A 16,213-nucleotide genomic window follows, 5' to 3' on the forward strand; every position below is an offset into this window, starting at 1 on the left:
TTTAAATTATGAAGACTTTTAAAATACGATTGATTTGATGCTAATACGTTATTTGTTATTTAATTGGCTTTTGGATTAGACTATAATATGTTAGATTTAAATATTCGTATGTATATTTTCGATTTTTTGAAAGAGATTGGGTTTTTGACTTTAGTATGGAGTTGCTAAAATCTTCTTGAGTAAGTTAATCGAGGCACTTTATGTAAATTAGAGATGCCTATGTAGGTAGACTGGCGTTAACCGAACTCGACTTTTATTTGACCATCTTGACAGTAGCCCGGATTTGAACAAAGTTTCTTGTACCTCTCCAGCTGACTGAAATACTGAGGTGTTATTTTAATGTTAAATACTATGCAAGGTTTCGAATTGACCGCCTTTTCAACCGACATGTGGAGAGTTCTCCAGAGGGCTCTGAGTCTGTGGAAGACTTGAACACTTAAATCATGTTTTCTGCTCTGTCTGTTCATCTATTGTTGTGTCTGCTCGCTGTTAGATCAAGTGATTACAAGTATAGTATAGTGGATTGTAACCGAAGTGTTTTTACAAGGAGTACTTATTCTTGAATGTTGGATGTGTTTATGTTTTGGTAACTCTCCCGTGTCTTCACAGATCATCAAGTGCAGAGACAAGAGCTCTTTAACCTTTTGTTTACGCGGCTAACCTACAAACTTTTTCACGTGAGAATATCCGAATGCAGACATCCATATAATTGAAGGGCAGCATCGAATATCGTGCTTCGTTCTCAGCCAATACTTCTCGAGACAAAACGAAACAACCTCCTCGCTGAAATTTTTGACAGTAAACGATAAATTTCTATTTCTTAATCTCAAAGATGCTTAGATATGTATAGTGGATGTTTATACATAGTTTAGTACTGCGGCAGAGCGCAGAGCAGGGTTATTCAATGCGGCCCTTCAGTTACCAATCCAATGTATGACGCCCCTGACATTTTATTCGCTGACTAGCTTCGATGAACCTACATTGCATCTACATTCTTCCAACATGCACATTATCATCTGCTTATTTTACTGCTCGTGGATTAATTCTGTTATCTAGAGCTACGACCAGGCTTGTGTTCAGGCCAGGCGATGAATCCATGACTTGTGCGGTTAACGCACAAGAGCTATACTTTTAACGTCAGGCCTCGATCAGATGAAGCCGCGTATCACGTAGGCGTAACCATTTGAACCCATGAGAGCGAGAGAGAGGTCAAATACGCGAACCTCTCTCTCACTCTCATGGGCTTAAATGGTTACGCTTACGCGTTACGCGCTCCATGTAACCGCGGCCTAAGATGTAGATTAGGGGCGTCTATATATTTGTAGCGGGAAGAATGATTTACTTTATAAATTTTTTACAGGTTTTAAATTCTAAAGAAGTAAGCCAATATGAGGGTTCGATAATTTAAATTATTTTCACTGCAGTTTTTGTAGTCTTATCGATCTATCATCTGGAAAGTTGGTAAATTTTTATACATTTGCATGTTTCGAAAAAATCAATTTAATTTATTAAATAATTAACTGTAGTTTTTAGAGTATAAAATATTCTTTTACAATGGACGATGCGAAAAAGAAGCTTTCCGGATATCAAAATAGGAAACGAAAAGCAGAAGACGATAAAAAATTGGAAGGGTGTAAAAAGTTGATTGGTAATTACACTATACGAAAAAAAGTGAAAATCCGGATGAAACACAATCAAGTACTTTAGTTGTTGAAACAAATTGTTCTTTTGATGAAAATTCTAATCCACTTATTGCTGAAGAAAATAACAAGACAATGGATACTATTGAAAAAAACAATGAAGAACTATGTGACACTGATAATATTACGACAGTTGAGGAAGAAAAGTCTGAGAAAAAATCGACACAGCTTATAGAACTCTCAGATTGTGGCTGTTGGCCAGTTAGGCGAGAGATAAATTTAATTGATCACTTGATTGAAACGGGTCCCCAACAAATCGTTTTAGATAAGTACCCTAAAGATGACAAGGGACGCCATTTTTCAAGCTACTATTACACGAAAAAAATTCCTAATGGTGAAAAATTTTGTCGGCGATGGTTGGTTTACTCACTTTCCAGAGATTCCGTATTTTGTTTCTGCTGTTCACTTTTTAATAGTAAGTCGCAGAGTAGCTTGGTTGAAAATGGTTTTAATAAATGAAAACATTTACCTGAGACGATAGAACTCCACGAAAACAGTAAACTTCATAAGATTTGTTATCAGCAATGGGTTGAGTGTGAGTTAAGATTAAAAACCTGTAAATCTATAGATAGCCAAGAATTAAGATTGATTGAAAGTGAAAAAACGAGATGGAAAAATGTGTTGTATCGTTTGATGTACATTGTGTTGTACTTGGCTGGCAATAATGTGGCTTTCAGAGGCTCTTCAGATAAACTGTTCACTCCTCACAACGGTAACTTTTTAAAATTGGTTCAAACAATTGCAAAATTTGATCTCGTTATGGAAAATCATGTACAACAAGCCATTACAAACAAAATTTCAGACCATTACTGTGGGAAAAATATTCAAAACGAGTTAATAGAATTAATGGCTAAAAAAGTAAACGACACTATATTACAGAGAGTTAATGAAGCTGTGTATTTTTCAATTATAGCTGATTGTACCCCAGATAAATCCCGAAAAGAACAACTATCGATTATCATACGTATTGTGGACTTGTCGAATTTTAACGTTGAAATCAAAGAATATTTTCTAGGTTTCTTCCACGTTAATGATTCCACTGGCTTAGGTTTATCGGAAGTACTGATTGAAAAAGTGGAAAAATTTGGTCTTAAAATTAGTAACTGTAGAGGTCAGAGCTACGATAACGCTTTAAATATGGAAGGAAATGTAAAAGGAGTTTAACAAAGAATCTTAAATGTCAATCCGCTTGCGGTGTATGTGCCTTGTGGTAGTCATAGTCTGAATTTAGTTCTATGTGACAGTGCAAAATCTTCTATAAAATCAGTAAGTTTATTTGGTATCCTGCAAAAACTATATACACTCTTCTCAGCATCTGTGAATCGTTGGAAAATATTAAATGACCACATAGATACATTAACGTTGAAAAATCTTGGTGATACTCGTTGGGAAGCCAGAATATCTTGCATTAAACCTGTACGTTATCAAATAAGTAGTGTTCATCATGTTCTTATAACCTTATCAGAAGATGATAAATCAGATCGCGATACCCGGCATGACGCAATCACTCTTGCAAAGCAGTTAAAAGACTATAATTTTATTGTTTCTTTGGTTGTTTGGTATGATGTCGTGTTTCAAATCAATGTTGTGAGTAAAATGCTTCAAGCTCAAGATATTGACATTTCCGAATGTACTAGACTTCTTAAAAACTGCTGTGATTTCTTGGAAAATTATAGACGGTGTGGTTTTAAGCAAGCTATTATATCAGCTAAAAAATTAGCAGCGGAATTAGGAGTTGAGCCTATATTCGAACAAAATAAAAGAATCAGACGAGTTAAACGGTTTTTTGACGAAAAAGCAAACGATGAAATTATAATTGACCCAGAAAAAAAATTTGAAATAGATGTATTCAACCCCTTATTAGATGTCTCATTATCATCTTTGAAAGAAAGATTCAAACAATTGGAATATTTTTCGACCACATGGGGATTTTTATTAAATATTCAAATTTTACCAGAGAAAAAAAAACTTCTCGAATTGTTTTCTAATCTTGAGAAAGAGCTTACGATTGATAATAGATCAGATATTAAAGGGAATTTACTGTGTTATGAGCTGATTAGTTTGAGAGAATTCTTAATCAGAAATTCAAAAGATTAGATTACACCTTAAGTCGTATTGGATTTCATTAAAACTTACAATTTACAGGAGATTTATCAAAATGTTTGGATTGCAATGCGTATTCTTTTAACTATTCTCGTTACTTAGGCGTCTGGAGAGCGAAGTTTCTCAAAATTAAAGTTAATTGAAACTTTTTTGCTAACGACAATGACACAAGATAGGTTGTCAAGTCTTGGTACTTTATCCATTGAAAATAAGATAGCAGAAGATTTAGATTTGACAGAATTGATTAAAGATTTTGCAAGTAAAAAAGCTCGAAAAGTTCAATTTTAAGCGGATTAAGTAGTTAGAGCTTACTCAATCTTTTATAGAAGGAGTGTATTAGTGTCTATAAATAATAAATACTATTTTTTCATTAAAATCTGACAATTCTACGCCTTTTTTGAAAAATCATATCGTCCAAAGTCAAAAAATTCATTATGCTTTATGGTCACAAAGTAACATATTTAACGTGAGTATTACATAATTTTATTTTGTCTATATTTAGTACGAAATTCAGTACTTAATGCTTTAAGGTCAAAGTGCCCCTTCACACTCATAAATTATAGATTCGTATTGCACCAGATAAAAACAATAAATATATTTCAAAATTTACTAGGGCATGACTCTTTTGGCGCCCCTCAGAGCTCGGCGCCCCCCGGGCGCCGCCCGACCTCGCCCCCCCCAAAGGCCGGCACTGCTCAATGGGCTAATCCAAATTAGTTACAAACTTTTTAGAGATTCGCTAAAAATGTACTTACAACAAAGTTAATATACGACGTAATATGTCTGTTTATTTCATGTATTCAAAAAAATTAGGAATCAAAACGTTTTGTCAGTATGTCAGCTCACTTGTCGAAAAACGAGTGATCGACTGAAGTAAAAGGACAGAGTATTAATTATGACGCGTATATTGACGGTGAAGCACTAGTGGGTAAGGAAAATTAAGTACGTTGAGCTCTATTGAGACTTTTAAACTGTTGTATGAAACAAATGACTACTCTGCTTAGAAAAAGTAAGTTTTTCTTCTTATTGATATTTTCTTATAAAATTTGATGTTAATCATTTTTAGAATAATTCGTTTATTATAGTGCGATTCTTTGTCAACGAGTTATGCATAATCCTAATCAAATACATATATTTTCAAGGGTTTAATCGACAGATTCCTGGTTAATTTTATTTATGTGAAATGTCAACTATTACTTGAATTCATGATAAAGGAAAGTACTTTTTATAATAACTTATTCTGGAGAAATTTTTTTTATGATAGTAAGAATTAAATACCTTATAAAAAGTTGCAGTCTATATTTTTATTTTAAATTTCAAAATCTTAGGTTTAAATTGTAAAAAAAACAATAAACCATTAAAAAATTATTTTATTTGTATTAACATGTAAAAATGTATCCAAACAATTTTTTTTCGAAACTTCTACAAATAAAAAACGAGTTTTAAGTTTTTTTTACAAATAAGTCAGTTCCAACCTCCACCCAAAATCATGAAATCAGTAAAAGTTTTGACACTTATAGTTTGTAACGAAGTTCAATTCAAAAAACTAAAAATTTTAAGTTAAATCTGAGACAGTTACGGTGGAATTACCCATATACATATATACACATTACAAACATAACGTTTAGGAAAGTATAAATTGTAGTGTAAGAGCGTAATTTTTATTTTAATACATCCAATTTTTATCAAATTTGATAGAGTAGCTCAGATAAAAATACTAGGCATTCAAAGGCTCTAGATTTTTATTGCACACAATTTTTGAAATGCAGAAGAATGTTTCTTTTTAGTATTTAATATCAAAGTGAACGACTAAATACAAATAATATTTGAATAGTAAGTTTTACAGCCAAAAATGTTTGTTTTGCAAACTTGCAAGTTAGACACAAATGTTATAAAATAAAATCATTTACCCACTATAAGATAATTAATATAAAACGTCGAATACTTTATTTATTTCAACAAAAGTTTTTATCTCTAATTTTAATGACATGTTGATATCGAGAAACTTCGTATAAAAATATTTAATGCTATCTATTTCTTCCTTTAAGTAGATTTTATAAAGACATTTATTTCGTATAGATAGCACCATTTGAACATACAAGGTGAATTATAAATTTTTTCATTTTACCTGAAAATTCAAGAAACACTGATATGGACTACGTACCGCTTTCTAACAGAAAAGCTCATTGTATATTTCAACTTTGACAAAAATTACGTATTTGTCTTTACTTTAATGTTTGTTCACAAAAAACCCTGTTAATGTGCAATAATTTTTTTAATAAAGCACAAATTTGTATAACCTCCTATCCGTAAAGTTTATTTGATACAAGTAATAAATAGAATCTTATAGAAAACTAACATTGATTATTTAATTACAAGAAGTATGATAAATTTCGCGTTTTGATTATATTGTGTCTGATAGCTATTGTTTCAGCAACCATTATAATTACAATACTCATACATTATCGATGTTAGAATCAATAGTTCTTCAATTAAAGTTTTTATGTGTTTCAAATTTATTTTAAATCTAGGTACAGGAAAAAACAAAATACAGTAATTTTTTTGCAGGAATAAAAATGAATGTACTTACTTTCAACTTCTGTAGGTGACAGATCAGCCTGCAAGAAACAAAGATCTTAACTTATAATTTGTTTATATAATTCTTTGATCTTTAACCTTTACGTTTGAAATAACAATTGTAATGTAATATTATAAAGTTTACCATTACTATATCTGCTTGTCGTTAGATGTCTTCTTGTCAAAAATTAAACTTTGAATGTAGGGTCAACGCTACCCGTCTAGTCAATTTATTGGTTTAAATAAGGCAGAGAGTAAGCTGCAACAGAGATATTTGGGACCTCAGATCTATGTTGAGATAGTACAGTCGGATAAGAAAGTTAACGATTCTTGAAAGCTTATAAATACACATTTAGCATTGAGTTGCTAAGCCTTTTTGAGATCTGTTACCTTCATCAACGGACCATTTTTAGAAATTTTTTGATCACATACAAATTTAAGTCGTAATACAGCTAATGTACATAAAGTTCAGTCCATTGGTCAGAACTCACTTTGTTTACTTTCAATTTTTATATTTTATCACGAGGCATATTTCAAATGTTATACAATACCGTACAAAGTTGATGTGAATATCAAAATAAAGTCTACATTATATATATTTGACAACAAAAAAAAGGACTCCTAGCCACACGTACATCTGCAACTTAATTTTAATAACTCTTTAATAAAAAAAAAATTCTTTTCTTTGTGAAGTATTCTTCCTTCCTTGTGTTATGTATTTATTTTTTTTTATAGGAGACAGAGTCAATCTTAGTAGTAATAAACTTAGTCATACACAAAGTTTGCTTAAAAGTTGAAACTATTTTGTTAAATCAAGTTAAGTTTAGATTAGTTTGAGTTTCATTCTGAAAAAAAAGTATTTCCAGGTGTAATGTTAAATAACCTTTTTTTAATTCCAAAAGTTGGATCACTTAGTATTGGTTGTAAAATTGGTATAGTCAGATTGTTTGACATTTTATAAAAAAGACTTGGTTTTAATAACTGCAGGTGTAATAAAACTTAAGTCACCGAACGTAGTTTTTTTAAATATTTCATATTTAAACATTTAAATGTTTACCAAACAGTTGTACGGGAAAAAGTAAAACTGACCTATTATGGATATTGAGGTAACGAATGAAAATTATCTCCTTATTCAAGTCGTATCAATATAGTATGAACTTTACAACTTGTTGACAATTAATCACTAGAAAAAGACAAACAAGTTCTCGTAAGAACCAGTCTTGTTTTAACGAGAATCTTGCTTTTTTTAAACTAGTTAGAGGCAGATAAGTAATTCACGTACAACAAGGTTAGAAATTTATTAGTATGTGGCATAAAAAGATTTTTTAGTTTGAAGAAAATTTTCTGTAAAACATACTAATGTGTTGTTTATTTCTCGTATAACATTTAAATACCTTTTTAAACCTATTCTCATACTACGGCAATAGTTTGTGATCGTTTAGAAACATTTAATACGGGTAACGAGTATGTTCCTTTGGAATCGTAAAAAAATTATCAGGAACCGTTTCAAAACAAGCTTAGTAAATTCCTTATACCTATGTATTTGTTTTAATATTACTTAAAAACTTTTTCAATTAAAAAAAAATATGTTAGAATTTTTATGAGCTTACAAACCTTTAAACCATAAAACAATACACTGAAAGGGTCCCCCCCATTAAGCACAGCAAAATGCCCTAAATTTAATTTTTTCATTTTAATAGTGTCAAAATGTTTCTTGGGGCTAAAAATAAGGGGTCAACTGGGTCCGAGACCAAAAAAATTTTTTCCCTTGCTAGGGACCATAACAACCGTGTTTTTACATTTCGTTTCTTTTCTCGGCGTCTAAACATAAAAAATATCTAAAAAAATTCAGCAGTATAGTAAATATAATTTTTTTTATATTAAATTTCTTTCAAGGTCATCCAAGTACAACATAGCCTAAAAAAAATTTTCTAAGATTTAGACCGCAATTTCGACTATGATCCAATAGAGGTGCAGGCAACGTCATCCATCTATCTTGTAGAACAAGAAAAAACACAACTTTTACGTATTTTTTAAAATTTTTTTAATTGGTGCGCCATAACCTAAAATTCGAAAAACCAATTTATTTTACGTTTTTCGGCTACTTAAGAGCCTCCTTTAATTTTAATCGGAATCCAAATATCCTTCGTACATTTTGTAGAGAATATAACTTTAAAAAAATGCGTTACATTGAAAAAATTTTTTTTTTAACCTTCACAAAATGAAAAGTTACATAAAAAAGTGACTATTTGTTTCTTATCTTGGGTTCTTACAATCCAAAGAATTTAAAAGACTTGGGTGTCGAGAAAATTAAATTCTCTTGCATAGAATTTTTTCCAAGGTCACCCACGGTCGACATAACCTCTAAAAAAATTGATTTTGACCATGATCCAATAAAAGTACAGGCAAGTAGATATTTTCATCTTTTAGAGCTAGAAAAATACAACTTTAGTATATTTTTTTATATTTTTGTAGGTGGTGGAACTAACCTTAAAATCCTAAAAACCGTTATTTTTACCTGATTTCAAAATGTTTTTCATTTTATTGGTTTTCAGAAGACTGATTCTTGATGGATGGATGTTTTCACGACATTTTGTTCTTTTTAAAATTTTTCAGAGTTTTTTAAGTGGTAGAACTAACCACAAAACTCAAAAAAACATTTCTAACTTATTCTAGCATACCTTTTTTTTAGTGTTACATAAAATTTGCAGTATTACCTATGACACATGACAATTTTCACTTTTTGTACGTTCCCGTTCTTACAAATAGCATAGTGAAACGAAATATTTGGAACATATAATTCATCCGTTTCTACGTACGAACCATAGAGGTATTATAATATTGTAAGCGATCCTTATCTTACTCTGTACTTTGCGATACTGCCACGTGCGAGAGAAAAAGCTGCAAGAAGGCCTCCAAAGAAACCTGTAGTACTATACCTATATGTATGATTAAACATGTAGTAATAGAGAGCCTTCTTGCAGCCTTTTCTCTCGCACGTGGCAGTATCGCACAGTACAGAGTAAGATAAGGATCGCTTACAATATTCTAATACTTCTATGGTCCGTACGTAGAAACGGATAATTTCTATGTTCTAAATATTTCGTTTCGCTATGCTATATGGCTATACCTTTCTGGGAGAATTTGTAAGAACAGGAACGTACAAAAAGTGAATATTGTCATGTGTCATAGGCAATACCGCAAATGTTATATAACACAAAAAAAAGATATGCTAGAATAAATAAGAAACGTTTTTTCAAGTTTTGTGGTTAGTTCTACCACTTGAAAAACTCTCAAAAATTTGAAAATGTACAATTTGTCGTGAAAACATAAATCCATCAAGAATCAGTCTTTTAAGAACCAATAAAATGGATAGCATGTGACAATCAGGTGAAAATAACAGTTTTTAGGATTTTAAGGTTAGTTCCACCACCTACAAATTATGAAAAAATATATTAAAGTTGTATTTTTCCAGCTCTAAGAGATGGAAATATCTACTTGCCTGTACTTTTATTGGATCATGGTCAAAATCGCGTTTCAAAGGTTAAATAATTTTTTTAGAGGTTATGTCGACCGTGGGTGACCTTGGAAAAAATTCTACGCAAGAGAATTTACATTTTTATTACACATAAGTTTTTTAAATTCTTTGGATTTTAAGAACATTAGATAACAAACAAATAGTCGTTTTTTTTGTAATTTTGCATTTTGTGAAGGTTAGAAAAAAAAAATTTTTTGAATGTAACGCATTTTTTTAAAGTTATATTCTCTGCAAAATTTACTAAGGATAGTTGGATTCCGATTAAAATTAAAGGAGGCTCTTAAGTAGCTAAAAAACGTAAAATAAATCGGTTTTTCGAATTTGAGGTTATGTTGCACCAATCAAAAAAATTTAAAAAAATACGTGAAAGTTATTTTTTTTTTTTTTTTGCTCTTCAAAAAAGATAAGTGACGCTGCCTGCACCTCTATTGGATCATAGTCAAAATTGCGATCTAAAGCTTAGAAAAATTTTTTTTTGGTTATTTTGTACTTGAATGATTTTGAAAAAAATTTCATACAAAGAAAAATAATATTTACTATACTGCTAAATTTTTTCAGAGTTTTTTTATCCTTAGACGCCAAGAAAAGAAATGAAATGTAAGAAACACGGTTTTTATGGTCCCTAGCAAGGGAAAAAATTTTTTCGGTCTCGGACCCAGTTGACCCTTTATTTTTAGCCCTTAAAGACAGTTTGGCACTGTTAAAACGAAAAAATTCAATTTAGGGCATTTTGCTGTGCTTAATGGGGGGGACCTTTTATTATAATCTAGCATTTTGGGAGCAAGGTACTATATAATTTGTAAAACACAGGGTTCTTTGCATATTTTCAAACTTATAGTACAAATTTGTCGGTCGTTTTTATATAAAAGTACTGCAACTTTAATTTAACGGAGTTTTTGAAAACTATTACGAAATTTCAATCTAATCCTAAAAACTTTATTTTGCGATTTGGTTTATTTAAAAATAAAAATTCCTTTAAAAAATTTTTTTAAGAAATTCGTGAAAGAAAATTGTGTATGTTTAAATGCATTGTCTTTAATTTTTTTAACCAACTTAAAATGTTAATAGCTTTTGATTAATTACACCTTACAAATTTTTGAAGCCATTAGTATTTTTTTTTGTAAGTGTTTTTGACCAGTTATCAGTTGATAGCAGTAAATTGTGTTGATGTAAGCTGTTATTTGTGTTTAATTAATAAGGTCTGTCCCAGATGGATCAAGCTTATATTTTGAAAGTCAAACGTGTGAAAGTTTGTCTGTCATGTATGTGTAGTAAAGTAAAAAAAATGTGTTTGAATGAGAATGACGAGCGTTGTCATGTACAAAAGATGTTGTTGGTTTTGGTTAAAAAACGTTCAGATTTGCTACCAACTTCAATGACTCTGAGTCACATGTTGTGTGACAGAAATAACTATCCTTAAAATTCGATAATTTCCCAAAGATGTTTCTTTCTTTGCGCGAAGCTGATTTTGTCAGCTACATTTTGGTGCCAAAACCAAGGACTTATAGTTATATCCGGAATTTGCGCAAGACAAAACATGTGAAAAAAGAAAGCAAGCAGCTCGAGAGAACACTTCAAAAATACAGCACTGCAGCAATAATGGCAGCAGTGTCTACAGCTGTGACCGTGACATTGGAAGCAACAGCATCGTTGGTGCAGAGGACACGCTACTGCGACCAACTCCTACATGATCTCGTGCGCCATACCATGTGCCATCACGTTGTCACCCTAATCCTGTTAAGCGGCAGTGCGTTCGCGTACGCCGTCTCCTCATCGTCCTGATCCTGTTAAGCAGCAGTGCGTTTGCGCTTTGCCTTCACTTTCTGATCTTGCTAAGTGGCAATGCGTTTGCGCACGCTATGTCCTTGTCGCCCATCTCCTTATTTTCCTGATTTTTCTGAGCAACTGTGCGCTTGTGCACGTTGCGTTCTTTTCTTGCAAGTAATATACCTGCAGCTACTTTCAGGTCCTACATACCACGTTATTCGTTTTTATTGTGCGAAAGTATGAAAGTGGGACAAGCGTTCGAGTAATATTGTTACCCGACAATGTAAAGGTGCAATGTATTGTATTGGTTCTCCTGCATTTAATTCAAACGGATCTATAAATTTAAATTGATTGTCTATGAGCATGAATCAGATTTGCTTTTAGTATGATAGTCTCGTCAGCCATTTCACTGACTGGTGATCCACCGTAAACATGGTTGGTAAACGCATGGCAGAAGAGGCCGGGCCAGTCAGTGGTCACGTGATACAGGATACCGGGTTCGCAATGGCAGGGGAGCGCACCCAGAGCAGTGAAGGACCCGGACATCTATTCTGAGATCGACCCAGATCGCGACGGCATAGATGCGCTTCTCGAGCAGTGAGGGTCTGAGAGTGCTGGCAAGACGAAGCCTAATGTAAGAGAGGTTGAGATTTCCTTGGTGGGAAGCAGTATTGCTTGACCTCGTTCAAGCAAAGTCTTCTCTTGTAGGTGTAGCACATCAGTTATTGATAGTGTCAAGATTTTCAAAATTATCTGTTAATAAATTCTACTATTTCTAGTTGTCAATTTAGTATAGTTTGCAATAAACATTCGTTATGAGGTGTAAATTGCTTAGGATATGAGATGAACATGTTAATGCACATGAAGTTTGGATGCTTGTTTTTGCAGTATGAATGTGATACAATTGTGACACATTTAGTAGTAATAAAAGAGCATGTTTTTATTTTTGTATCTTTGACGAATCATAGTCAGAATCTTCCAGAAGTTGCTTATTACAGCTTATAAAAAAAATGGTTCCTCTTTCTTGAATTTCTCAAATTTAGACTTTTGTAATCACAATCTTCTTGAACTATCTCAATTCAAATGGTTATTTCAAGAGAAAATTTCTTTTGTTTCGATGTGGTTGGCACTTGGACAGAGAGATCGAAAAAGAGATCAATCTGTGGCTTGATTGGCAGTGATACTCACTAAGGAGTCTCTGGTTTACGAAGAATCGTCATTTAAAACACATTTTATCTAAAAAAATTGATGGCTGTTGACATCTGAAATAAAAATGAGAAGTTTTGTATTATTTAAAGAATTGAAAATTGTTTGCAAAGACAATCGTTATAACACTCATGATCGAAAGGTGTCGTTTGTAAGATTTGAGAGTTATCGAGAGCACATCTCCTGTAGATCCTAGGGGCACGGCGTAACAAGCGTAGAGGCTTGTTGCGGACGGTCAGCTGTGAGGCGATTGTCTTAGCATATTTTGAGTTGTTGAATGAAAGACTTTATCTTTTGAAATTAATTTCTTTTCTACGAATTAAATAAACTCACCCATTAATTGTAGACTATTTATAATTTATCATGATTTTTAGTTTGAATTGTTTGACTCTATAAAACTACTCATACCCCTACCACAATATTGAGTCTTAATACATGGTACAAACCTAATGTTTATACGGGAGAGAGGATGTTCTGGATGGATCAAGCTTATATTTTTAAAGTGAAATATGTAAAAGTTTTTCTGTCATGTATGTGTAGTAAAGTAAGAAAAAAGTGTTCGAATGAAAATGACGAGCATTGTTATGTAAAAAAGATGTTGTTGATTTTGGTTAAAAAACGTTCAGTTTTGCAGCAACCAACTTCAATGACTCTAAGTCACATTTTGTTTGGCAGAAAAAAATATCCTTAAAATTCGATAATTTCCCAAAGATGTTACTTCGTGCGAAGCTGATTTTGTCAGCTACAAGGTCTTTTTATAAAATTTAATGTTTGAAGTGTATTGAGGTTAACTGGAAATGCGCTAGTGCCTATGAATGATACATGACTCTTTTTGTTCGTTTTCGATGTTGTACCAAAATTTATTGTTTTTTTTTTTTTTTTTTTTTAATATATTAAAAATAAAGTTATTCTCACATTTTCTGTAAAAATAAATTTTCGGTTTAATGTAAGGTTTTTTCTTTCCAATTCACTAATGATAAAACTAAAATGTATTGTTTGGACTTTTTTAAAATATGCTTCTAAAGACGATTATATTTATTTTACTCTTTCTGTTCACTTGTCAAATAACCTTACATTTTCATAACTTGGTCTTTCAGTTCTTTGCCTGGTCTTAAAAAATATTTATTTAGATATTTCTGGACTTTTAGTTATACATATAGTCACAAAAATCTTAGTAAGTAACTTTAATTGTTAACGCAGGATGAGTAAAGTATACCTTAGATGCTTGCAAAGACCACATTATTGAGGCGTGCAGTGTATTCACATTTTTTTACATAGCTTAACCTACAAATAAGCCACTTTACAATACTCACATTATATTTCATAATTAAGTCAAAATTTGTCTTGGAGTAGTTACATTAATAATGTAAAAGTATTATGATTACACATAAGCCGTGCACTTACATTAAGTTATTTAAGTTTTAAAATGCCTTAAACTAGAAATCGTAGATACTTTTTTTTTTTAATAAATATAGTATCACTTTAAAGTATAAAAATTCTAACACAATGAATACATAAATTTGTAAGAATAACCATATTAAGCGCATTAATATCGTCTGCATTTAAACTTCATCTTAGTCCAACGCACATTATACACTTTATAAAAAAGCATTCTACGTTGCATAAATAATAGCTATCACCAAGACAGATTCCTGTAACGAAGTGGTAAGTGATAAAGAAGCACTAGTTCTTTAAAATTTTAAAAACAATCCACATATTAACACTTTAATTTGCCTCTACTAATTCGGGTTGCACCATTTTAAATCAGTTTCTCATGTGCGTATTTCCAGCTATGGTTCAGTGACTTGAAAGCTGTGTAAAATGAAATATCCTCATCGCTATGTAAGTAAATTCACAGTGAATTTGTACGAACGTAAGATTAATAAAAAAAAATTTGTACGAACCATACATGCAATTTCTTGTGAATGCTTGAACAATCTTAATTGTACGACTTGTACATCAAAACGACTGGTATATATATCGACGCCCTGGGCGAAGACTATGCCCTGGTTCGAAGCCTGGACAAAGACTATACCTTTTTCCACAGTCTGGACAAAAACTATGCCCTTTTGTCTGTTCCAGACAAAAACTATGCCCTTTTGGAGTCCCGGACGAAGACTATGCCCTTTTCCGGAGTTCGGACAAAGACTATGCCCTTTTCTCGCGCTCAGACAAAAACTATACCCTTTTCTCGTGTCTGGACAAAAACTTTGCCCTTTTTTTCTAGTTCGCATCGAGACTATTACATTTTTTCCGAGTCTGGACGAAGATGTTGACTTTTTCTAGAGCTCCGATTAAGTACAATTTATTAACACTCACCTTAAATTTGTGTTCGTAATTAAATATATAGTCAAATGGACTTATATAGTGTTTATTGCTTACATTTATATTAATAATTGTAAAAAATAATACACCATTATAAAATAATAATACAAACTCAGGAATGTTTTTATGAGCATGATAATTTGCAATTAATGAATATGAAGGACTCATTTATGTTTTATTTTAAAATTTACCATTTTTTCTACATTTTTGTTGAAGTTAAAAAATTAAGAAAATTTGTACAATTCGTGATATAATTCATTATAGTATTCGTAAAAAAATTAAGAAAAAAGTAAACTTTTTTTTATCAATTAATGTTTGTAAGACATGCATATTTGGATTACAAAGTATTTTTTTAACACATGAATAAATTAGCAAGTTTAAATTAATTACAGTTATTGTTATATACAATTTACGGAATCTTTTTGAAAAAGCTCACAAACCCTTGCTTTCTAACTTTTATCAAAACTCCAAATACTGAAGCCGTTAGACCTGCTAAGAATAATGATTACATGTTAATTTTTTACAAAGGCGTCTGCAGATTTACGTACATGTAAATCTTGATGTGAAAATAAAATTTATATCGATATAAATACATACACAAGTATCGAGAAATCTGAAAATGTTAAATTGTTTTCAGAAGCTTCGTATTCGTGGGCTTCTTGCAGCGTATTAGTAACTACTAGAGGAGTTAGTACATAATTTTGGGGTGTTTTTTAATTTAGTTTTTGTCTGGACGCGAGAAAAAGACATATTTTTCGCCCAGACTCAGAAAAAATGGCATAGTTTTCGTCTGGACTAGAAAAAAGGGCATAGTCTTCGTCTGGGCGCGAAAAAAGGGCATAGTTTGCGTCTGGGCTTGAGAAAAGCGCATAGTCTCTGCCCAGGCTCAAAAAAAACAGGCATAGTCTTCGTAGGGGACCAAAAAAGGGCATAGTTTTCGTCCGGACTAGAAAAAAGGGCAAAGTTTTCGTCCAGGCTTGAGAAAAGGGCATAGTCT

General features: G+C 31.9%; 1 protein-coding gene across 1 annotated transcript in view; it reads right to left on the reverse strand.

Moving 5' to 3' along the window:
- The window catches only part of LOC106643123 (Myosin light chain alkali), a 148,677-nt gene extending 142,026 nt beyond the window's left edge, over positions 1 to 6,651 (reverse strand). The window contains exons 1-2 of the mRNA XM_014358124.2: positions 6,526 to 6,651; positions 6,394 to 6,421 (exon numbers count right to left, since the gene is read on the reverse strand). Of these exons, the coding sequence (XP_014213610.2) occupies positions 6,394 to 6,421; positions 6,526 to 6,528 (31 nt within the window). The 5' untranslated portion in view covers positions 6,529 to 6,651. The remainder of the gene's footprint in view (positions 1 to 6,393; positions 6,422 to 6,525) is intronic.
- Positions 6,652 to 16,213: the final 9,562 nt, after the last annotated feature.

This window comes from Copidosoma floridanum, unplaced genomic scaffold, assembly GCF_036245765.1.
Source record: "Copidosoma floridanum isolate Cflo_tuat_1 unplaced genomic scaffold, Cflo_Japanese_pri ptg000004l, whole genome shotgun sequence".
NCBI classification, from domain to species: domain Eukaryota; kingdom Metazoa; phylum Arthropoda; class Insecta; order Hymenoptera; family Encyrtidae; genus Copidosoma; species Copidosoma floridanum.